Source organism: Ciconia boyciana, chromosome 14 (genome assembly GCF_034638445.1).
Source record: "Ciconia boyciana chromosome 14, ASM3463844v1, whole genome shotgun sequence".
Taxonomy (NCBI): domain Eukaryota; kingdom Metazoa; phylum Chordata; class Aves; order Ciconiiformes; family Ciconiidae; genus Ciconia; species Ciconia boyciana.
The window spans coordinates 9,715,173-9,739,735 of record NC_132947.1 but is presented as its reverse complement, the minus strand read 5'-3'; the positions used below and the strand labels follow the sequence as shown (position 1 = coordinate 9,739,735).

General features: G+C 49.4%; 1 protein-coding gene across 8 annotated transcripts in view; it reads right to left on the bottom strand.

The window, feature by feature from the left end:
- Positions 1–24,563, bottom strand: part of LOC140659674 (opsin-5-like) — a 45,148-nt gene that overhangs the window by 3,702 nt on the left and 16,883 nt on the right. Inside the window, exons 2-10 of one of the 8 annotated variants that reach the window (XM_072879555.1) lie at positions 16,728–22,039; positions 14,105–14,274; positions 9,435–9,589; positions 9,157–9,318; positions 6,997–8,990; positions 5,050–5,137; positions 3,227–3,389; positions 2,467–2,594; positions 215–543 (exon numbers count right to left, since the gene is read on the bottom strand). In XM_072879555.1, the coding sequence (XP_072735656.1) occupies positions 215–543; positions 2,467–2,594; positions 3,227–3,389; positions 5,050–5,137; positions 6,997–6,999 (711 nt within the window). In that variant the 5' untranslated portion in view covers positions 7,000–8,990; positions 9,157–9,318; positions 9,435–9,589; positions 14,105–14,274; positions 16,728–22,039. Of the gene's footprint in view, positions 1–214; positions 544–2,466; positions 2,595–3,226; positions 3,390–5,049; positions 5,138–6,996; positions 8,991–9,156; positions 9,590–13,415; positions 13,476–14,104; positions 14,275–16,727; positions 22,040–24,563 lie in introns of those variants that run through there. The other 7 variants (XM_072879557.1, XM_072879556.1, XM_072879558.1 and 4 more) reach the window with 7 other exon arrangements.

The following is a 24,563-nucleotide window of genomic DNA, read 5'->3' as shown; positions in this document are numbered from 1 at the left end:
AATGTAATTTAAAATGAAAACTCCTCCACCTGATGGCTTTAAACAAGGAGAAATGTGTTATTACCCCCACTGATACAAACACCTGGAGAATTCATCGGGAGCACAGACACCGCTGGCTGGCAGAAGGGGTCCTGCTGCGGTTGCCTGCCCATGGGGCAGTGGGCTGGGGCAGAGGGCACCCCGAGACCCCGCACCACCCCGAGCCCTCCCCTACCTTCACGACCAGGCTGTGCACACTGCGGGCTCTGCGCTGGGGGGACGTGTGCTGCCTGACGGCTCTCCGGGACACCCGCACCGTCCAGAGGATCAGCGAGTAGGAGACGAGGATGAGGAGGCAGGGGAGAAGGTAGCAGAAGATGAAGAGGGCAAGGATGTAGAGTGTGGCCTCCCTGCTCGAGGCCTTCCACGTGATGCAGCAGGCTGTCCCATAGGGCTCGGGGCCATAGCTGCCCCACTCGGCCAAGGGGGCCGTGGCAAACATCAGGGCGTACGCCCAGACGCACAGCAGCAGCACTCCGGCATGGCAGGGCGAGAACTTGTTGCCTGCGGCAGAGAGATCGGTGTGAAGATGGTTTCCCGTGGGCGAGGGGGAGCAGAGAGAGGGGCTGTGACCCCGAGCTGCCCGCACCCCCAGCGCTGGGGATGAGGCCAGCCACCCTGGGACATGGCCGGGGCCACCCGGGCAGGGCTGGAGCTGCTGTGCACAGCATGGCAGCGCTGCAGCCATGGAGCGGGCAGAGCCGCACCAGCGCTCAGCCCCGGGCCCTGGGACACACGGGCATCCTCCTGTCCCCTTGGGCAGGCGGCCAGAGCAAGGAGCCAAGAGAAACGTAAGGGTTTGCCCCAAACTGGGCAGCAAGTGGCAGGATCAGCGGTGCCACTCGGCTTTGGGAGGAACTGCTGGGAGGTCGCGTGGCTGCTGGTGGCACGGGGGGACGCTGCACCCACGGCCCCACGGGCAGCCGGGAGGGAGGGAAGGCGGCAGGCTGCCTGGCTGCAGCAGCCTGAGCACAGGGCAGGGAGATCTGGCTCCAGGACTGCTCAAAGCCATCCCAGACACTGGCACTCGAAGGACCTTTTCCTCTCTGGCCGACTGAAGCACTGGGGAAGGTGGTTTTTTTCCTTTTTGTCCCATCCCCATCAAATCTAAAACTCCCTGATCTTCTAAGAGCTCAGTATAAAGTACTAAATCTTCAGTCATACATGGGAGTAACATTTTTCTTTGAAACTAAGCAATTAAAAGCACGTTGAGATTAGCCATTTCCTCACAGAAAATGGGCCGGGGCATCATGAGGAGATAAGCTCCACGTGCCAGGCTGCCAAGCACTGGCTCATCTAGAGAGCAGAACCTGCGCAGGGAAAAGCCACTGGTACCTGGGCTGCCTTTTAACAGCCAACTTTTATCTTTATTTTTCCTTCCACCTTTTTAGTGATCTCCTGAGCTGTTGTGCTGGCACATAACCAAGGTGACTCTGCTCCAGCGTCGTCCTTGAGGCACTGTCAGCTGCTGGGGACAAAGCACGCTGGTGGTTGGCAGTGGCCGCAGGCTCGGGGCAGACAGGCAGCGAGTCACGGGAGAGGGGGTAAGGATGCACCCTGGGGTGCTGGTCTGTGAATCAAATAGTATCTTTGATTTCCCATTTTATTTCTATTTTTGGTCTTTAATGCAAAGTCTATTCTGAAGATACATGCTAGATGGCGGATTAGCAGCTGAGCTGAGGAAATTAAGAAGCAACTCCAAATAGAAGCAGCTGTAAATGTGTAGGGGACATCCCTGGGTCCCCTCGCTTCCTCAGGTGCTCTCTGCAGTGCATGCCCTCCACAAAGAGCCGGTGCCCAAGCTTAGAGCTGCAAACATTCACGTTAGCTCTGCGGAGGAAGTCCAGGTGAAAACAGGGCTGCAGAAGCGAGCTACAAGGCTGCAAACCCAGCCCTCCTGTATTAATTATTTCAGTGAATTAAACACATTTGGCCTACGGCTCTCCCACCAGGGACAAGGGAAAGCGGCTCTTCCCTGCACTGCCAGAGCCTGTGGCTTCCCAGATGCAGAGTCTGCTCTGGCCTAAGCTCAAGTCTCTGTATGTATGTTCAAAACCCTGTGGCCTGCTGTGACACAGCAGCTGGGACTTTCTACAGAGGGAGGACAACCCCCTTGATACTTTTGTGGATGATGCTCCTGAGCCCTAGAGTGAAGCAGGCTCTGGAGGCAGGGACGGCTGAGATGCATGCACAGGTCAAGGGCACAGGGTGCTGGGGCTCCATAGTCACAGGCAGGTGGGGGGGAGAATACACAAGTGATAAAAGCCTTCAGAGTCTGCTGCACCGGTGTTTTGGCTGGGAATAGGTTGCCCTGGGGCAAAGCTTTCTCAGGAGAGGTGGATCTCGCCCATAAGAGAAGGAAGAAAAAAGGTTATGTTAACAGAGAAGGGTTTATGTATAAATCAGATAACGCATCCCAGCACCTACCATATGCTGGGTAACAGACCTTCAGGCAGCAAACCGTGCTGAGCACCGTCAGGCTGGTGAGGCTGCACAGCCCAAACAAGACCCCGCAGAAGGCGTAGAGGGTGCACACCGCCTGGCTGAACAGCCACCTGCAAGAGAAAGCCTGCGGGTAAATGCAGCCCTTCCCCTCTGCCCAGGGCAGCTGGCTGACAGCCCCTGCCACACGGCTGGATGGGAATTTTCTGTGCGGTCCCTCCTCCGGAGGAAGGCTGGGTGCTTCCCAGCCCGCTCTCCTGGCAGCGGTGGGTGGTGGGGCATCAGCCACTTGTCCCACACCAAAAGCAAAGCCGACTGTGCGTGGGGCGGCTGCAAAGGGCTGCACGGATATCAGCGCCTGATTGCCCAAGAAAGCATGGGCATGATCTTGTCCCTAATTTGTTCCCTAAGCGTCGCAGTGACAGGCAGAGATGGAGCCATGGGTGCGGGAGCTGCCCTGGTCCATGCTGGCACGCACCACTGCAGTGCCCATGCCATGTGGGTTCCAGCTCAGAAACCCACCACCAAACCGCTTGTACAGCAAGTCTGTGTGGTAAGGTGGAGGGGAGCAGGAAGCCACCCTGCTGTGGGATGGATGTCTGTGAGGTTACACAGTGCCCCAGTGCCACCAGCCTGACTCCTTGGGTCCCTCCGAACCCCTGTCAGGCATCTCCCCGTTTCAAGATAAGGTTTGCAAACTGCACCCAGGGCCATTGGGCAGTGCAGAGCCACTTCCACAAGGTACCTGTGTGCAAAGAAGGAGGAGGTGGCCAAGGGGAAGAGTGTCACTGTCATGCTCAGGTCACTGATGGCCAGGTTGACGATGAAGAACTCGGCAGGCTTCAGCATGGACCTCTTCTGATAGGCCACCAGCAGGAGCAGCGAGTTCCCAGAGAGGGACATGATGCCTGTGGAGAAGGCAGAGGAACAGTGCTGTATGTAACAGAGCTGGGAAAGGAGCCAGGATCACCTTGAGATGTTTGGAAGCAAACAGCGGAGATGTCTACAGAGGGTGGAAAGGGCTCCAGGCTTCCCTCTCCAGAGCGGGCTGAGCAGGGGAGCCCACGGGACCCGCAGAGCTCTGTGAGCACATCTGGAGCTGCTTTACATTGAATATGATCCCTTCCCTTTCCTGAGATCCTACAGAGGTGTTTGGTAGGAGGGCAGTGATGGGATGAGACTGCAATGGGCTCCGGGTGCAGGATCTGGCCTGAGAAGAGTCACTTCTTCCAGCTGGAAGGAGCAAGGGGGGCACTTCCTTCCAGCTAGATAAATAACGGGAGCTTTGTGTGACTGCTCTTCTGATGTGAGGCCAAGGAGCTGGGCCCCTTCGCCTTTTTAATTTCTTCCTGGCAATGTCACTCCTGTGAGTCTGTGTTGTCCAATATCATGGTAACAAAATAAACAAGAAGAAAGGCATTATGGAGATCAAGGAAAATCCAGACTAAACAAAAGAAGGCTCTTTGTTTGCTATTAGTGTATTTAAAACAACAGTGGTGATTAAAATTTTATAACAAGGGCTTTCTCTCTTTTTTTAATTACGTAATTGTGCTTTCATTGAAAAGAGGTTTCAGTGTCCTCAGAAGGGGAATCTTTGCTGCTCTTGGGGCAGGTTGAGTAGGACAAGAGTTTCTCCCTAATGGATTAGGCTGTAAATTAAATATCATGTTAAGAACCAGCTTCCAAAGCTGCTGAATGGCCAGCACTGAAGTTCCTCTCATGAACAGGATTCTCATGCAAGACCTGGCCAAATCCAGGGCTTTGGAGGCTTTAGAGTCACTGGAGGGTAGAGTACTGAGATGTTTGTCCTTGCTCCCAGCCTCACGAGGCGTTTTTCCCACAGAGCTAGTCTCACATCTGCCCTAAGTACATTTGATTAGCTTTACTAACTCCTAGGAGCTGTAGGTGCCTATACGACTGCTGGCAGTCCCAGTGGCATGAGCACCCCTTGGGCTCCCCATGCTTGCAGGCACGAAAAACTTCTAGCATTTGGGAGATAACATGCTCAGGGCTCAGAAAATTGGACAGCTTTTCTTTGCCCATCATTCACTTCTGGCCCACACCAACCAGGTCTAGGCCACCTCAGAGCACGTCCCAGCCCCTCAGTTTTGCCCGCTGGCTTTTCAGTGCCACTAACTCCAAACCACAGGACATTCACCAGCATCTTCTGCGGAAAGCAAGGGCCAGCTGGAGGTCCAAATCACCTTCAGTAGTCATGAAGCTGGCAACGCTAACAGAGTCCCTATCCGTCTCACATCGGGTGGCTGCAGTAGGAGTTACAGCATGTTCCTCAAAGGGTGTTCTTTAACTTTCCAAATATTTAAAAACATAACTGGTACTTGCAGTTCCCCTGAGAGGGGAATGCAGTCACCAAGCTTTGGCCAGATCATCCTTTTGAGTAAGGTGGGGAGGGCTAACGTGGGAAGGGGCAGTTTGATTATTCTGCTAATGGCTGAACACTTCTGGAAGCATCAGTGACTGCAAAAGGCCTGAATGTCTCTGGCAGGCAGGCAGGCACCTGGACTGCCCGCAGCAGGGACACAGGTATCGCAGCCTGTCTTTCCTTACCAAAGACTAAATAGAGCGTGCCAAAAATCAGGTCTTCTCTCTCCGATAAGGTGGAGATGAACAACGAGGCATTGGATGTATTTCCCATCTGCAAAGCAAGATACAAATACAAGTGAGAGTCAATTTTGGCTAATGAAGGAGTGCTCGGCTTCCTCTGTTCCCAGGGAGGACAGCTCTGCGACACGCTCCTGGCACGGTGCTACAACCAAGCCAGCAGCGTGCAACCCTCCGGCCCCACCACTGCGGGAGGTGGCTTTGTTAGCGCTGCGTGCAGCACTGACCTAACCGGCTGGGCAGGGGGCCGATAATAGGATCAGGCTGGTAATCTCACTTGATTACCATTTCTTCAATTACAGATTTTTACTGATTAGCATTAGCCTTTGGATCTAAATTTTCTTTGCAATTCTCGGCCATGTGCTGACTGCAGCAGGCACTGCGTGTTTGGACATGGGGACGGGCTGCTCAGAGCTGGAGGCTTCGTGTTCTCCGAAGTCCCCCACCTCCTCCAGGCTTGCCCCGTCCTTCACGTGCCTCTGCCTGTCCCTGTGCCCACATCAGCAGAGAGACTTGGCCCAAACTGCCCTTGCGATGCAGCCAAGACCTGTTCATGTGCCATCCCGGCAGCATATTAATTGCCTCTACTGTGAGACACGTGCTGTGTGTGCCAAGAAGGGCCTATGCAGACAAGGGGACTTGTTACAATCTGTTCGTCAAACCCCAGCCCAGGAGACCCCACAGCTGGGGACAGAAAGGAATTGTCACCCCAATCATCACTGCACCTGTCTGGGACCTTCCTTCTTCAGCTGTAACTAAACCTGATCTGTGCTGCCAGCGGTGCAGGCGGTGAAGAACTTGAGGGTGAATACATGCATTAACAAAAAAAAAATAGTAGTAAAAAGTCATTCCCTTTCTTGGGGTGCCTGACTCAATCATTGAGTTTTATTGGCCTAATTAGTTTCCCTGTTATTTCGTGCAGCTGAGCCAAAGGTTCCCAAGTGCTTAGGAAGTTAATAGGGGGTAGTAGAGCAGAACAGCAGACATGTTTCAGTATATTCACTCCCTTCACTGATAACAAATAAATGGAAAAATATTTTGTTCAGGTGAAGAAAAAAAAAAGAGAGGGGGTGAGAGAAAATAATAGTTTAATTATATGTTTCGATAGCTGTTAGCTTGCTTGCTGGGATGTTTAATGCATGCAGTATTCCTGCCTGCTTCCCCAAGGTGCAACCTGCACGCTGTGGGAGAACTGAACACAGTGCCCTGCCAGGGGCAGGGGCTGGGGAGGGGAAGGCAGCTGGGGCCAGCCTGGGCACGGTTTAACCCTCACAAGTGGCAACGGGCTGCTTATTCCTGCCCCGTAGCCTAGTCTTCATAGGGCCGTGCTGTGAGCTGGAACAGGGAACAGATTTGGCCTTATGGGGAGAAGGAGAATAAAAATACTGTCCCAGCACAGATCCCTACCTGACCTCTAACTGCCATGAGGTGGCTTGGGACTATCAAGTGGGCCAAGAGCCGTGGGAGACGGAGCCTTTCTTTCCATGAGTTGCTGACATGGACTTCACAAACAGAGCAACTGCCCGTGTTATCTGTACCCAGTTGAAAATGCCCGCCTCACATCCAAGGCTGCATTCAGACAGATGGAGCTAATTACTTGAAGTAATGAGTAAATTAGCTTTGAGTGTAAATTTATTTTAAAACACTAATTGGTGTTAAACTGCCAAGAGATCCTGCCAATAGTTCTTCATTTTCTGTGTTACTGGCCCATACAGTCAAATATCGATGGACCACGGTTCCCCTGGCCTACTTCATGGCTTTCTTGGGTTAGGTGGGCACACAACCTGTGGGATGTTTACAGCTCACATAGTCCCACTCGCTACTTTTCAGTGAGCCTATCTCAAGCATCTGATGTTAAGCAATCAAATATTTTTGTGGTCGGTGCCTACATACCATGAGTATGATGGAGTTGCCTCTGCAGGCCAGGCAGGATGCTGGTTAATTTAGTCAATGGGAGCTGCAATGGTCATCCGTGGTTCTCAGTTCACTCTGTTGAACTTCTGGCCCCTCTGGACGGTTCCTGCTCCCCTTATGAACAGAGCTGGTGGAAAGCAAGAGAACTGGTCTGTGCAAAACAGTCCTGGCAAGTATGTGTACTACGCAGAAAGAGGTGTCATGCACTGAAGAGAGAAGGAGCAACAGCAAGCCAGGTTTTGGCTTGGTCACTCTAGTAGACATGGCCAAAGCCCTTGCGCTGCTGGCGGACTCCCACATCCTTGAGACATGTTTTGCCCAGGTTACTGGTTTGACAGCTTGATGCAAATGTGATTTTAAATTAAGGTCCATTTACATCATCCTGCTAAACTGACAAGGCTCTCAGGAAGTTGTGCGGCACACTTGCCTCCTTTCCCAACTCATTTATTGGCTTTTGGCGATGAGAAAGAGATACTGGACTGGTTTGAAATGCCCCATCGTCCTGCCTGGGTCTGGAGAGACTGGTCTGTGGCACTGTATGGACATCATGAAGGCAAACACACACAGACAGGAGGTCTAACCACTTCTGTTTGGGTTTCCTAGTACAAAAGAGCTTCCTGCCACCATCTTTCACTTTGGAGAAATGACCACCACACCTGGGATTTTTCCAATCTTTTGTTGTGCAAAACAAAGCATTCATTTAACAACAGCGTGTGCTTTACCAAGAAACTAAACTCCAGCTGTTATCTGCCGGCTTGGAAGAGGCTGCTAGCCTCTTCCAAGGTTTGATATGCCTCTTCCTAGGTTTGATATGCAAGCACCTATGGGAAAAAGCACCAAGCAGTGTGATTGCCCAAGCAGGCTGACAGCCACAGAGCTAGCTTGCTACTTGAACATATCAAATGTCCCCTGTCTTGTTACCAGTACATACAAATACCGGACAGCAACTTCTCATATGCCATTACTTGTATTTATGTACATGCACTTGTGATGTTCACCCTTAAAAATTCATTACTGTTTAATAATTGCCTGATAAAATATGTAAGGAAAATATTAACATTTGCATCTTAGAGGCTTCCTACTTTAAATAATATAGTGTTGGTGTCAGAGCAGCAAGTTGAGTTGGAGGACTTCTCCTTGCCAGCCCAGCACACACTTTGCAGGTGCACACTCCCCCGATCTGCTTTTCCTTATGCTTTCCTGGCTGGTGGACATTGCTCTCTCAGTTCTGCTTTGGCACTGGGGTAGCCTTGGACCACTCTAACACATTTGAATGTTCTCATTTGCATGATATAGTTCAGCTGCATCAATTTGCTTTTCTTAGCAAACATAATTCACAAGGTGCTTGCTTTACACCCCTCCTACCTCTCCCTATTCATCTTGGCTGGTCACAGTGCAGAGCACCAAGCCCTGTCAGCGTGGTCCCACAGCAGCAGATGCTGCTCATGAGAAGGTTATGAGAAGTCACTGTAACCTCCATCCGCTCACCTGGGCTTTCTAGCTGCTCTGGGCAGAGTGCAAACTCCCTGGCCAGCCCTGTAAATGTCTACGCAACATAATTACCAGGGCACGCAAGGTTGGAGTCTGAGCAGCAATGGGCCAAGATCCACCCTGAGCTCTGCTTAGAGAGAAAAGGGTTCAGGCAGGAAATTATCCCAGCTAATATTAACTTGGGAAGCTGTGTGCCATTCCTCAGCCTGCGCTGGATACCTAGGGAAGCAATTCACTGCCTGATCTTTCTGCACTTGCACCACACTAAAAGCGTCCCAGAGTAACTCAGTTTGCTCAGCTCGTCACCTGCTCGCAGGCTTTCACTTAGAGGTTTATGTTGAAGGTGACTGTCCCCTCTCTGCGTCCTCAGCATGACTGATGGCACCTGCAGCTCCGGGAAGCTCCTCCCTGCCTGCCCGGCCGAAGCAGCGGGACGTGCCGGTGTCCAGCCAGGGTTGCCTTTCCCGTTTGCTCCCCAGGAGCTTGGGGAATCGAATTGACAGGAATCCTGAGCGAAGCCCCTGAATCCCAGACAGAGGCACCAGCACAGAGGTGACGACAGGCAGCTTTAAGCTGTCCTTCCTCGCCCCAGTCTGTGCTGGGCCCATCTTTCAGCAGATATTAAAGAAATAGCAAAACTGTTGTTACCTTTTCTGGGAGCTGGGTAGCCTCAGGCACTGTGACTTTGGTGTGCTCCCTCTGCAAGGGCAACCTGCAGAAACCAGCTCAACTGCTGCTCTCCCGCGAGGTTACACCTCAGTGCAAGCCAGGCTCTGGGCATCGAGTACACACTGCTTAATTGCAGAGAGACTACAAAATCATTTAGGAGGTGAGCACAGCGGCTCTGGGGGTGGGAGATGATTGTTTTCTCCCTTTACAAGATCAATCATTTCAGTAAAGGATGTTCCTGGATACCTGGTACCGACCCTGCGATGTGAGCCCCTTGCAAGCACTCCAAGTGCTTTCGCACCCAGGATTCAAGCCGAATCTCTCCCTTTATTGACTGTCCAGTGGAGACTTAGGTTATCCCTTGCGATTTTCACTGACAATCCGACTTGTTGAACACAAGTGCTGGAGATCCCTAGCAGGAAAAAGGGAAACATTTCCCAACCTTTCTTCACCTGCTCTGTGCAAATCTTGTCCCTAGCCTCAAATCCTCGCCATACTACGCACTGACTCATAAAGAATAGCAAAATAAATGGGGCTTGTGTTCAGGTTTTGTTTAAAACCTTGTGAGTCATTTTATCTTAAGAAAAAGCAGCAATCGCAAATCTAGGCTTTAGTGGAAGACTAAAGTTTGCTGGCTGCAAGACAGACAACTAGGAGATCTAAGGCTTTAACTGAAGAGAGCAGGCAGTACTGACAGGATGCTGCGGAAAAGCTATCGGATGAGATTTCTCCATCACAAGGAAGCAGAAAAGGTTGGAGCCCAACTTCTCCCTTTTTCAGGCCACCCTCTAAAAGGTTTGTGAGGAAAGGGGCTTTCCTCCTCACCAGCACATGCAGGAACAGACAGGCCAAGGTGAGAACATCACTCCGATGCATATTCATAATTGTCAGGGTGAAAAAGCTGCTTCAGAGTATTTAATTTCACAGCTAATGAAAATCCAATCTCAATGTGTTTTCTATGATGAATGTCCTTAGAAGCCCACCTCTCCCTTCCTTGTGTGCCAAAGCATTTTAATTGATGCTAAGGTTAAATTTATTAGAAAACCACCAAGTTATTAGACCCACAGTATGACACTGTGGATGTGGAAAGGGAAGGAGGGAGGAGGTTTTGATACATATTAATCAGCTGCTAAGTTTCTCTTCAGAATTTCTTGAGACTCTTTCTTTCCCCTTAACCACAAGCAGATAAAAAATGGACAGAGCTCCCAGAGGCAAGCTCCCATGCTCCCATCCACATTGTGGATGCACGCACTAAGATACGAGCCTATGCCTTTGGGATAAATGCACACACCATCAGGCTAGCTCTGTCTGGGGCACTGAGTTACACCACTTGTCCATACAAGTACCTTCAGCGTTGCTTGTTGCTCTGACCATCCCTACACACATCAGGCTGCAAGGAAGGGAGCTGCAGTTTCTGGTGATGAGAGCCCTGCAACGGTGCAAGGTGGGCAAGACCCAGCCCAGGGATCAGAGTGCTGGAGTGATGTCCCAGGCTGCAGAGTGGCACCCAGGAATGGGACTGGGAGTCACTCACCCTGGGAGCAAAGTTGGTGCAGAGGAGAGTGAATCCAGCAGGAGAGGAGCATGTCGAGGTGCTGGACACTGGCAGCTCCCCTTGTACTATGGGTGGGCAGGAGGACATAGCGCTGATAGTGAAAGGGGGCTGCAGGGTTCATCTCCTCCACAGAGCACCTTGGATGCTAAATGCTTCACAGCACAGTGAAAACAATCTTCCTCACTCTCCTGTGCTCTTTGGAGGGTAAAGAGTGTCCGTGGTACAGGGACAGGTGATTTATACCTCCCTGTACCAGACCAAGTGACTCTGGCCATGAGAATGATGTCTTTCATTAACCTAATTGGAAACAACCTTTATTTAGGGCTGAGCAAATCATTCCTGAAATTCTCATAATGCATAGTTCTCCCCTAGGCCATATTTCATTCTTCCTCAAGAGCCCTGGGAAGCAGACGTGCTGAACACGGCACACACACACCAGCTCTCTGAGATGCTTCAGCAAAGCATACGTGTATTAAGAACATGGAGCCTGGGAAAAAGGAGGGACTGTGGTCACACAGCTGCACTGGTGACAAGCCAGGGCAAGGCCCAGCATAAACCATCTGGAAGGAATTGTTCCTGCTCCTCAGCGTGCATGCACATACGCAGCAAAGGAAGGCGAGAACTGGCAAAGCTTGCAGGACTTCATCTCCTTCAGAACTCTGGCAGGTCTCCATCCTGCAATACATCCCGGGAGCTACAGGTGTCCTGTGAGATCAAGCTGGCAAAAAGTAACCATCATCCAGGGGAGAGGAACTTCTGTTTCTGATATATTACTTGGGATAGGCCTTATTTTTATGGGTGTGCTTGAGCTATTTGTAAAGCACACATCTCTCAGTGTAATACAGAGAACGATAAAAATGCATCTCTTGCACTGATAGATATGCTGATGTCATTGACATATGGACAATAAATATGGAGAGCTATCATTTTTCTGTCTGAAAGTAAATAATAAACTAGGATCAGTACAAAAACTATTGCAAAAATCTCAGACTTTCCCCTGCTGCTTTCACTGGTGGTGCACTTATTTGAGCTCCTCTGTGAGGGGGATGCTGCGACCTCTTCATACTTGGCCCCAGGAGGTGCTTTACCCTTCAACAAGGTCTTTACCCTTGTTGAAACAAGACGGTGTGTAACCTGCTTCCCTGCCAATTCACAAACCTGTTGTGGTTCTGCTTGCCTGCTGGAAACCTGCCCAAAGGCCTCCCACTCTCTAAGATGCTCCCTCAGGTGAACGTGTGAAGGAGGGGGAAGCTTGCACAAGCCTTTCCCTGTGCTGTCGTATTTAGTGGAGAATCATGAGCTGCAGAAGCATGAGTGCAGGTACTAAACACATTCACACTAATTTCTGACAGAAACAGCTGCTGGAGTTTTCTTCCAACTCAAAAACATTTCAAAAACGTGACTATGCTCAATCAAGACTAAATCTGTAACTCCTCTGGGAGGGACTTCAGACGAGAATGTCTCATTGGGGGCTACCCAGCCGGCACAACACAGCCCTTTAAAATCAAACTGCTTGGCCACGTAGTCTTTGGGCATACAAAGCTGCTGTCGAATTTGATTTAAGCTCCATTGCTCAGACTCTGTTCTGAGAAGAGACAGACTGTGAAAGCTCCTTTCCCCTCAATTTAATCAGACTTCAAAATGAGATGAAGTTTTCCAAGCAGCTGCTGCCACAGGTACATTACCAGGAAACCCTCATATTTTGCATCCCAACCCTATTCTTGTGTTCACAGGAAGAATCAAACCTAAACCTACATCCCATGTTCATACCTGGCACCTGGGAGGACACTGGCATGGTGGGACTGGCCTGATCACACACACTCTGGCTGACTACCTGAAAAACCATACACTTTATTTTGTGTGATGGTTGGTTTTGCCCCCTCCAGACTTGGACAGTTGCTCTTCTTCAGCCAACGTGACATAAAGCCAGAGCCCTTCTTGGAGAGGAGGAGGAAACCTGATGAGCCTGGAAACTCAGCTGACATCCCGTCTCTTTCAATAGTAAATAGCAGAATCGATTTCTGCAATTCCTAGCACAGGAGAAGCTTAGACACTGCTGCCTGCCTAGCAAATAAAGCAAGCCTTAAAAAGTCATAGAAGAGCAAAAGAGCGTAGCACAGTGATTGCTCAGCATCTGAAGGACAGATTGCAGTGTGAGAAAAGGCAGCCCTCAGTCCCCTACCTGAAATCACTTTGTAGATTACAGAGTTTTCCTGTGCCAGGGCTGCCCACCCCCATCGGTTACAGACAAAACAAGTCTGCTTTCCACCCTGCTGTTAGCCACCCAGGACTCTTGCAAGCCCCTTTGAGAGGGGGTGCAACCCATGCACACGTGCACCCTAAAGCTCTCAGTGCGATGCGTCACTCACACAGATGCACCAGTGCCCAAGGCTGCCCGGGCGGGGGAGCAGAGGTGGCACCCAGGGCTGGCACTGCCGGTCCCCCATGCCCACCCCGGGACACGCATGCCCCGCTGCCGTGCTCCAACACCCCCCCGGGGGAACGTGTGTCTCTCAGCCCCGGGCACGCAGCTAGCGGGGCTGGGCTCCCTGCCCTCCTGCACCTGGGGACGCCCACGGGGACCGCGTCCTCCCCACACCCAGGGCCGGGGATGCTCGGGGGCACCGCGTCCCTCCCGGGGGTGCTCGGGGCAGCGCCTCCCCCGCGGCCGGGCCCCCCTTACCTTTCCCGGAGGAGTCCCCCGGCGCAGCCCGCTCCGCTCTCCGCCGCCAGAAACTTGCCGGGGCTCCCGCGGCAGCTCCGCGGGGCGGGGCGCAGGGTCCGCGCCCGCGGGAGCGCGGCGGCTGCCACCGCGGCTCAGCACCGGCGGCCACGGACAGCTCCGCTCCGCCGCGCCCTGCCCGGGCTCTGCCCGCACCAGGCTCTGCCCTGCCCTGCCCGGGCTCTGCCCTGCCCTGCCCTGCCCGCACCAGGCTCTGCCCTGCCCGCACCGGGCTCTGCCCTGCCCTGCCCTGCCCGCACCAGGCTCTGCCCTGCCCGCACCGGGCTCTGCCCTGCCCTGCCCTGCCCGCGGCGATGGGCACGGCCCCCGGACCGGGGAGGCTGAGGGACGCCGTCCCTACAGCCGGGGCAGCTCTTGTGCTGCAGGGCTGGCACGGCCAGCTCGGCCCAGGCACCCTCCTTCCTCTGCACCCTGCTCCCCACCAGGCACTCAGCCCAGGCACCCTCCGCCCCAGCTGCACATCCCCACTGCCTGGCGTCAGAGCCGCTATTTTCATAGCACGGGAAACTGAGGCACGGGGAGTGTAGTTTAAAGCAGCACCCCGTGGCCTCAGCATCCCCGGGCGCTCTCTTCCCTCCCCTCGGCCACCATTCCACCCCCCAGGGGAGGCAGGCTGGGAACTCACTCACCTCTCCCTGAAGATCTGGCTGGCCACCCGGCACGACCCCATGCTGTGCTGTGAGGTGCTCCAAGGACATGCTCGGAGTGACAGAGGAGACGAGGAGGTGGGGATCGCTGTGCTGAGCCTGTTGCCAATCGAAGCTGGGTTTTGTTTTCCCCAAAATCTTTTGACCTGTCTCTGCTTGGCAAAACACGAGTCACGACCATCACTTAACCATGCGCTTTGTTAATTCTCTCCACAAAAAAAGCGTTCCCTTGGCTGCCAGATAGAAATGGGAACAATATAAAAAATCCTCGTGCTCATTTTTAGAGCTCCAAATTTTGTCAAGACTGCTGATCAGCTTGGATTTGGGTGCTTAAATTTGCTTCAGAAAGGAACCCCGAAGCTCAAGAAATGGACAGCAATGGCACAGCAATAGCCTTATGAACTCTATGTGCTCTGGAAAGAGCCTTCATGAGAAACATTTATGGACTAAACAGCTATGTAAATAGATACATACTGAGATTATTATAAACTGAAAGTTAGTTGGTGTTTGTGTTCCAGAAAGACAAAGGCCTCAGCCAAGTTTGAGGCCCCGTTGTGCAGTCCCCTGCACACAGCCAGAGTTAACCCGAAGAGCCCAACATCCATCAGGGAACGTGCCCCATTTTCTCCCTTTCACCTGGGATGGACCTGAGGCACGACGTTCAGTGACACGCCAAGGGACACAGAGTCTTCGGCAGAGTCACAATCTCCAATACGAGCAGCAGCACTTTCCACTCCACACTGTGCTGTACACAGGGACTGCAAATAGTTACTAAACTTTGTGGGTATGTTTGCACAATTGCATTATTTTTGTAGCATAGTTTCCTTGGGAAACAGACCTCCAGCTCAGTCTGTCTTTCCTCAGCAACACCCCTCCTCCCCAATAACATTTCATTCCACCAGCCATTCTCACCCAGATTTGGAAGAGGCATTGAAGTCTTTGAGATAATTTAGTTCCCGACTGGTTTGTGCAGTGGGGAAAGACCCAAAAGAGCTGGCTCCAAAGGAAGGTGAGACAGCTCAGCAGAGATGCCATGGACAGGCAGCTGATCGAGCAGTGCCCACAGACCCCTGCTTGCTACCTCCCTTCTTGTCTGCGAGAGATTTCTCGAGAGAGATGGAGGAGCCGTGGCTTATGGAGGTCGTGGGACAGAAAACCAAACCTGCAGGAAACGAGACTTCATAAGGTTGGCTGTTCATGGAACAGCTTTTTTCTTAAAGCCTAAGGACGTGGGGAGCCGTGCTTAAACCCAGACCTACCACACTCTTTCAACATTACTTTTTTATGGCAACAGCCAAGGTACAGAGCGAGTCTTTAAAGGAGTACTTTTGAACTGGGATTTAACCAACAGGTTGATTTCTAGAAATCAAAATTGACCTGAAGCATAATTCTTTGCTGTGAATCCTAGAGATTTCAGTATAGCCAGTGTTATCTCAACCATCTAATTTTGTTTTTTAAGCTCTCCCTTCTTCTTCCTCCCTCTCCCCCCAAAAAAACAACCAGAAAGAAAGAATGAATATTCAAGCTATCAGTTCCCCAAAGGAACAAGAGCCCCATCAACAGAAAATGACCACGGGATGCTGGCAGCATTACAAAGACAACAGAAGAGGTATGTCAAACCTACACAATGTCACCTGTCCCAGACTTAATATTTCTGGCTGCCAGCCAGGAGAGTCTAAAGTGGAGAAGACTTGCCAAGCAGGTTACAGCCTGTGATTAGGCAGGCAACTCAGAGAGTCCTGTTCCCCTTTCAACACCAACATTAATCATAGCATTGGGACTGTAACCCTGTTTCATTTTTCTCTGTCTCTCCCTCTCTGCCCCGTGGGCCACAGGTGAAGGCTAACCAGACATTTTTGATTCCTCTTTGGTCACATCCTGAAGACATCTGCGCTGTCTCTGTTAAATCTCAAGACTAAAAGTACTTGGTTTTGCTCCTAATCCACTGGAGCCCATTTGCACCAGCTGAGGTGGCTTTGTACATCAGATCCTGTTGGTCTAAGGTCTCAGTTTCCAGCTACACCTCAAAAAGGGACCAGGGTTTAACTCTCTAAATGCCTGTTTAAGCCTGTTCTCCTGTCAAGGACACCTCCCCTGTTGGAAGATACTTTCTCTAGATGCTTTTGTAAGTCTGTGCTAATCAAATCAAACAAGCCTTTTCATGTAATTAAACATTTAGGTTTTTAAGCATATGACCACAGAATTTGCAGCATAATTGCAGAAAACTGAGGGGAATGGCAGTGAGCACAGGGACAGGGGAACTCCCCTGCTCACGGGTGAGCCAGAAGGACATTGCAGCAGCTGGTAGGACCTCCCCTTTAAAAACGCCAGCCTCCGGACCTAGGAGCAAGAGTTTCAGCTTTCACCTTTGAAATAAAGCTTATGGGCTGTTTTTCTTGCAAAGAACTTGAAAATGGAAAAAAACAAATGATATCAAATTATTATGGCTCTTCAAAATGGGTATCTGGGCTCTTCTTCAGCCAAGGGAAGCTGGTAGGGGAAGAAAATGCACAGGCACATGCACACACCTGTGCGCACATGCTACATCTGCCTGTCCAGAGGAACCCAATAAGTCATGTTATAGACAAAGAACGACATGACTCACCTCCTAAAGCTTTCAGCCAGCTCTACGCGCAGTGACAAAATCTACGAAAGTTGCCTTGTTTTGCAGCTGCATCAATGAAACGTTATATTCACAGCTGCTTGCTCAGGTTTTCAGCCTTCAGGGCAGGTCTCTGCTTCCTCAGCATGCTGCTCTCCCGCCGTGGGGCTGGCTCTCCTGCTCCCCAGCTGGCCCGGCAAGGATGCGGGTATCGCTTTTGTACCAGGTGAAGAAGGGACAGTGCAGCCCAGCTGCTACCCATCGGAGGTGCTTTGCAGCGCTGTGTCCTTGCTCAGCCTCAGCTTCGCATTTCTGCAGTCCAGATGGTGGGAAGTAACCTGAAACTCATATTCCTCTGCCTTTTAGAAACTACCAGCTCGCCACCAGATACAGGACCCTTTCCTGGGAGCACCCCATTAAAATGCTGGCAGCACAACTCTGATAGTGTTGGCGATAAGGAGGAGATGAGACTTTGAGAACCGCTAGTCTGGCTGCATTTGGACTTCCTTCCCTATGGTTCTGCCCCTGTGCTGGAAGACACTGACTGCAAGAATTTGTAAGCATACCAGTGCGTTCAGTCATTTAAACTACAGAATTGTGCACCTAATTTGTACGTGCAAATACTGCAAACTTTTCCATGCAAATGGCATTTTGACACACAAGTATTCATTATGGAGATGTGTGTTTACAGGTAATTTACTTGTGTAATAACTGTACATGGAAAGTAGACAGGCAGCCATGCCTCTCTTCTGCATATCAATCCTGACGCTGAATACTACCCCAGCGGCAATCTCTGGCTGGGAACTCTCATCCTTACTGCAGTATGTGCTTTGCGATAGCGAGCAGGGAAAGCTGTTTTTAAGAGGCCAAGGACAAGAGGATACACGGCCGTGGGCAGTGCTGCCAATGTTTCCAGGTGCTCAGTTCTCTGTATGTTTCTTCCATCTCTGGCCATTTTTTTGCATTGATGGTGAAATGAAAAAGCATTCCTTGGGGTACCAAAGGAACATGGCAGAGCATCTGTTTTCTGAGACAAAGGAGGAGGGATGCTGCTGCCCAGCAAAAGATAGCAAGTCAGCTGATCAGATCTGTAAGGAAGTAACTTAGGTAAAGATAAGAGAAACAAACATCATCGGGGGATAGGGAATATCCTGGGAAAACAGTGGAAGTTCCCCAATACCAGGAGACTAGAATGATTCAAAGGGGGGAAAAAAGGAAGAAAGAAACAGATTGGTGTGGTGGAGAGTTAATTCCCATGCTCACTCTGCTGTGGAACAGGTGTCTGAGAGACCATCCAGCTACAGCATCATTAGAAGAAAATTCCAGCATAATATATAAGATATTCTAATTGCTACATCTAATTATGAGGAAGAGTAAATCACCATGAAAAAATTACCTGTCAAACAGAATATAAACACGTAATTGACAATCAAACTGAGAGCTGTCATCCATCTTCAGAGGCTGCTGCTGTGTATAAAAAGACATTACTTGTATTCATGAAGTAGAAGAGTGCTTCTGGAGTTATTGTAAAGTCCTATTAATCCAGTAAATCTTTAAATATTTACATAAATTTGATCCAAAAATGAAAACTTTGTCAAGTATATTTTCTCAAACTGAAGACCAGTAGGACTCTGCATTATCAAACTGGATTTTGCTAAGGCAGCTGGACAGATGTTTATAACAGTGCTTTGTGAAACATCTGGTACTAATCTAACTAAAGAATTTTTAATTAGCCATTAATTTCCTCAATAACACATAAGTCTAGACCACCTGCCATGACCACAGACAGGTCTAACTAAACCAGGGTCCCTAAGAAGGCAGCATGAACTGTGCACCTTGCCCCTAAAGCTCAAATTTTTATACCCTTATTCATATCTTGCTCTTCCTCCATCAAAGGCCATGTAAACAAAGTAAAATGGAGTCACTGTCACACAGGGATGATGCCTTCAACTGGACCTGAGTTACATCCCCACCAAGCACCCCTAGGGCCTCACCCTAACCATTTTTAGTGAGCAACTCATAGCAATTCTCCAGCCTCAGCCTAGAATTCAGCCCAGGAGGCCCCAGCTGGCTCCTTGGGTCGATGCTGCTGGTGAGCATGAACATCTGCCATTCAGCGGCCAAACCAGCCTGTCTCCCATGGCAAGATGGTTGTGTTGGCACCGGTGACAGGTTTGAGAGTGAGCTGTAGCCAGACAGGCTCCTTTATGGGCTGTGCTGCTTGGAGAGTGAATCAAGCAGCCCTTCCAGTCTGTGATGGTTGCTTTAATGACCAAGGCTGAGATTTTGGCTTCTGCCTTTTGAACAGAAAGCTCTGTGGATGTGCTACATGCCTCCACAAGCTGCTTCAGCTATATAAAAATGCTATTAGGCTTTTCCTTGTTACTGATCCATCGCCGAGGCAGCAAGTGCCAGTTTTATCACACAGACCTCCTATGTTCCCAAACTGTTATTAGTCCTTTCAATGTATTTATCTATTTTGCTTTTAAGAAGTAAAGGGCTGATGGAGTTCAGATTTCCATTTAGGATTTTTAAAGCATTACAGCTGGGAGGTCATTTGTGAATTTACTGGATTTTAGTGCTTTGGTGGTACAAATGTTTTATTTTAAAATTAGATGAGGTTATCCAGTATCCCCTGTGAGCACTTCCATCATTGATAAAAGCACTGATGGACTAAGAGGCAGGACAGACTCCACATCGCTGCAGTCAATCATGAGACTGAAACTATCCTGAAATCCATGGACTTCCAGGGTCTGAGGAATTTTGTAAGTGGCCTGTTCCTGATTAGTAATGGCATTTACTTAATCCCTAAAGATCTCCTTGGCTCAAGTTGAGTCTTGAATCACAATTTTCCACCCTCAGTCTTAAGCTGTGGTGTTTCTCTTCCTTCTAATGAAAGCACAGTTACACCCATTTTAAAGGTCTCTGGCAATGGCAGTATGTCCTGGTTTCAGCTGAGATAGAGTTAATTTTCTTTATAGTGGCTGGTGGGGGGCTGTGTTTTGGATTTGTGCTGAAAACAGTGTTGATAATACAGAGATGTTTTAGGTGTTGCTGCACTGGTCAAGGACTTTTCAGCTTCCCATGCTCTGCCAGGTGCAGAAGCAGCTGGGAGGGGACACAGCCAGGACAGTTGATCCAAACTGACCAAAGGGCTATTCCATACCATATGGTGTCATGCTCAGTATATAAAGCTGGGGAAGAAGAAGGAAGCGGGGACATTTGGAGTGATGACGTTTGTCTTCCCAAGTAACCGTTACACGTGATGGAGCCCTGCTTTCCTGGAGATGGCTGAACACCTGCCTGCCCATGGGAAGGAGTGAAGGAATTCCTTGCTTTGCTTGCGTGCGCGGCTTTTGCTTTACCTATTAAACTGTCTTTATCTCAACCCTCGAGTTTTCTTACTTTTGCTCTTCCGATTCTCTCCCCTATCCCACCAGGGGGGAGTGAGCGAGCGGCTGCGTGGTGCTTAGTTGCCAGCTGGGGCTAAACCACGACACAGTACTGAATACAGTATCAACACAGGTAATTACTGAGGCAAAATGTCCATGCAACCTGTATTGTTGGCAGATAATGTTGCTTACAAATAGCTATTCCTACTTACATGAGTGACCTTTACAGGCAATGAAAGGTGCAGCCTACACTTTGAACTTAAACCCATACAACTCTTCTAATCACACATTTCAGTTTTAAAAAGGGACAGGCATTTCTATTTAGAAAACTGTAAGGAGACAACACTTATTTAAATATAACACTTACTAACATCCAGGAATATTAGAAATGCAGGTATTGAGCAGCACATGAAAATACCATTCCCCTTCAGCATAAAATTCTTGAGTTTGAATATTAACATCGTTTTAACACACTGAACATTGATGTCAGGAGTAGACAACCATGCATATGCATCACTTGCACATACCACGGCAGCAGTGGCACATGTAAACGTCCAGTGAAACATTTCATTTCCATTCCAATGACTTCTAGGAACAAAGTCTGACAGAAACCTCTCAAATGAGAAGACCCTCAGTGCAAAGCCAAGAAAGAAGAAATTCTACCACACTTGAACCATTTCTTTGCGAAGTCAGGTGTTTCAGCTAAAAGAAGGCTTATAATGAAACACGAGGCTTGGACTGGAGGGGCTGACGTACAGGAGCATGCTGCTTCCTGCAGTCTCTGCTGCAGTGACGTGTTTGTCTGGCAGAGGAACGGAGCAGACAGTCATGGATGGAATTGCCTTAAATCACTAGAACTAGATTTTCCAGAGCTTTCATTTGATGCCCTTGCTAACTCAGACCAGCCCCTGGCTGGCACACAGAGATGTTAACTGGACCATGCCCAGTGACGCTGTGCTGGCAGCAATAGATTTGCTTCCAGCATTAGGACTCTCAGTTTCCTTGGTCACCTCTGGTTGCCTCAGTTTCCCTCTCAGAAGAAAGCAGATTGCAGGGATGTTGCGAGGCATAATTTAAATTTGCAAAATGTGTTGACATCACTAGCTAGAGATCTGTTCTGAATGTTTAATTTTTATTTATCATAGCCTAAACAGAAAATCAGTCAGCAACACACAAATTAAAATTGAACCGTTAGAGGAGCCTGCAAGAGAAGTGATGTTCAGCTTTTTCATTAAGTAGCAGTGACAGATACAGATTGGGAACATGTTCCATAACATGAACATGAAGCCCAGCTGCAGCCTGAGGCATAGCAAAGCCTGGAAGAACCACAGTCGTTTGTATGCAAATGACAGAGTTGTCCGCAGAAACATGAATCAAGGACAGTACACATGTGCAGAGATTTGGAAGCACATTGCTCAATCTCCTACAAAGAGGATGGGAATACTTTTCTCTCTTGTACACCTAGTTTGTTCCTGCCGAATAAAGCGGCACATACTGCAAATTGCTCTCATCAATAATCAAGCTGGGAGAGGCAAAAATAAAGTGACAGGGAGCAGGGATCCAGGGCTCAAGTGGCAAAACAGCTCTGGGGATATTGTGCTCAAATGATGATATCAAAACTATTCATGAAAGAGAGAGGCTTGAATAATCACTTTGTGTTGGTCAGGTAAGACAGACACTCTGGGGGTGGCCTTGCCCTTCATGGTGTTTCAGACACGAGTCCTTTCCATCACCTCCCAAGCAGGCGAGCAGCAGTGTAATGGGATGGAGAGGAGGAATTAGAGCTATTGTGCCCCACAGTCACTCACCTGCGAAGCGGGAGGCTCAGGGAGACAGCACGAGGCGGCAGAGCGAACATGTGCAGCAGCCAGCAGCCCAGGCAGGCCACTGCAGCACGTCAGCAGCAGATGGAAATTCAAACTCCTGTGTGAAAGGGGACAGACACAAATCTGAGAGCGACTAGAAAAAGCACAGCCCCGTGAAAGGGTCTCACCGCCAGGACAGGGGCGGTCACGAGGAATACGAGTCAGCCAGCTGCACTGCGCTGCCCAAGCCAAATGCTGCTGCGTCCTGCATTGTCAGGGAGCTGAAAGGAGCCTCGTCCTTCAGTTGGATGAAAGATTAGTCTGTGGACATATTCATGGGACAAGGGAGTGCAGAGACAATTGGGAGGAAACTATCTCAATACTCGCCTGGATTAATGACTCCGAGAACTGTCCAAACAGCTGTGTCCGATACTGAGGATATCTGCAGGCAGCAGAAGGCTCAGTACCAGATGCAAACACTATCTCCACTGTGCAGGCCGGCACTAGCAGCTGGAAGAAGGGGAGGTCCCTAAGAGATAGCTCTGTTTTGAGCATGAGGGGCAGCAACCAAATGGCCACAGGTGGGGTAGAAAGGTCTTGATGTGCAGATGGGCACGCTTACCCGCTTTGTCAGTCATGTATAGAGCATAATGCTGCACAGCATCAGAACCAAAGGGTGAATCTTGCACAACATCCTTGCTAGGGATTCACTTCTGCCCTTGTTTGATGTTCTCCGAACATGGCCATCAGCACAACTGCAGCCCAAATCTGTTTGAGCTAATGGAGAAGCTTCAGGTGGGAGCTGAAGGAAACAGAAACCCTTAGGAGGACTTGCTCCTTTGTTGGCACTTTGTATGAGAAAAAAAGGCCACATGAGACTAAACAAGCCTTTCTAAACAATTATTTGCCTACTCACATACTGTTCCTGTGGTGCAACTGAAGTAAATGCCTGTACTAATCAAACACAAAGAAAACGTGGCTGGCAGTGGGCTAGTGACCAACCCACTGCGAGACATCCAGCTTAGACCTCTGAAAGTCCCTGCTCCTAGATGCCTTTTCCAGCCTCTAGACAAATTGCATCCTTAAAACACCCTGTCTCAAAGGACAGTAAAAAGTTGTTTATTTTTCAAGGCACAGAAGTCCACAAAGTGGGCAACACTGCCCACCAGCCAAAGCCAAGGTGGAGCCTTCATTTCTGAAGCTATACAAGCACAGAAAACATTGTCTTGATACATAATTTCCCCCATAAATACTATGATTTCCCTCATAATTCTCAGAGTTAGAGGCTGCACTCCCATCAGGTTCCCGCTAACATTTATCACCTCCACAGAACTATTGGATAAACCCTTTTTCCAGCATTCCTCAGCCTGTGTTGGGAACTCATTTTCCCGAACAAAGACATTTCTCCCAGCTGCTTTCTTCCAGCCTTTGTATTGTCCTGCCCATTGCACAGCAAGCTACAGACCTCGCTACGCACATCTGCAGGAACAGCTCCAAGCTCTGCTACTGAACTCTGCTTCTGTAACATCAGGCAAGAGACTGAAACTCTGCCTTGTTACCTCCATCGTGCAACACTGACAATGCACCTTTTCCTGCTCTTGGGGTGATACGAAGCTTTGGTGGCCATAACTGAGATGAAGATTTAGGTCAGTGCAAATCCTCCCTCGTGCTTCTTTACATTAGAGATAAAACCTTTCACTGACAGAGGTGGTATTTAACCCCTTATGAAAATCCTACTATTAAACGCATTTACTGGAAAGCACTCAGCAGGTGGGTAACAGTGACATGACTTGCCTGCAGTCCGTAACTGGCCCAGGAAGACAAAACCCCAAAGCTATTGGCACAGTGATGTTTTAGTCAGGTCTGCCATGGGAAATCTTAAAGGAATATTGGCAGCTGCCAGGCAAAATTCATTCAGGACAATCAACAAAAAGATTCTGAAAGAAATTTATAGTCTTACTTTATAGTAAGTGATAGACCAATATCTCACAGAATTATCAAGCATATTATAAGGAAAGGTCTACAAAAATAAGCAGTGATGAGTTAAGAGGATCATTTGTGAAGGAATAGAGCCCATGAAGGACAACTTGGGCATTATTTCAGCTAAAAACAGGGATCTACAAGTAGGTTAATTTTAAATAAAATGGAAAACACAGAACTGATCCACTAAATAAAAAGTGTGGAACTCAGGAGAGGGCTTTGGATTCTGCTCAAGTGGCTGTTTTATGTACCTTACAGAGAGGCTCAAAGGGACTAAACACAGCAGATGCTTTGTAAGTCACTTCCCAGCTCCACTGCCATGCATGAGCAGGGCGCCTTAGTGAAGCATGATTGTCCCCAGTTGGCAGAAAATTTGTGAAGACCAGTTGAGAGGTCTCCAAGCCAGCCAGCTGCAGCTAAAGTGTTGCATGCTACCACTCTTGGCTTCCACTCAGACCACAAGAACATTTGATTTGAGAGAGCAAACAGCAGAGAATAAAAGCACTGATTTCGATTGCGTTCATAAAGCAGACACTGTCCTAAGCTTTAGAAAAGACAGAGCTACAACATAATCAATGAGGTCAAAGATATTTCCCTAAAAGCATGCTCCTAACATTTGACCTCAATAACAGCAGATTGAAAGATAAGTTCCCTTTCAAGAT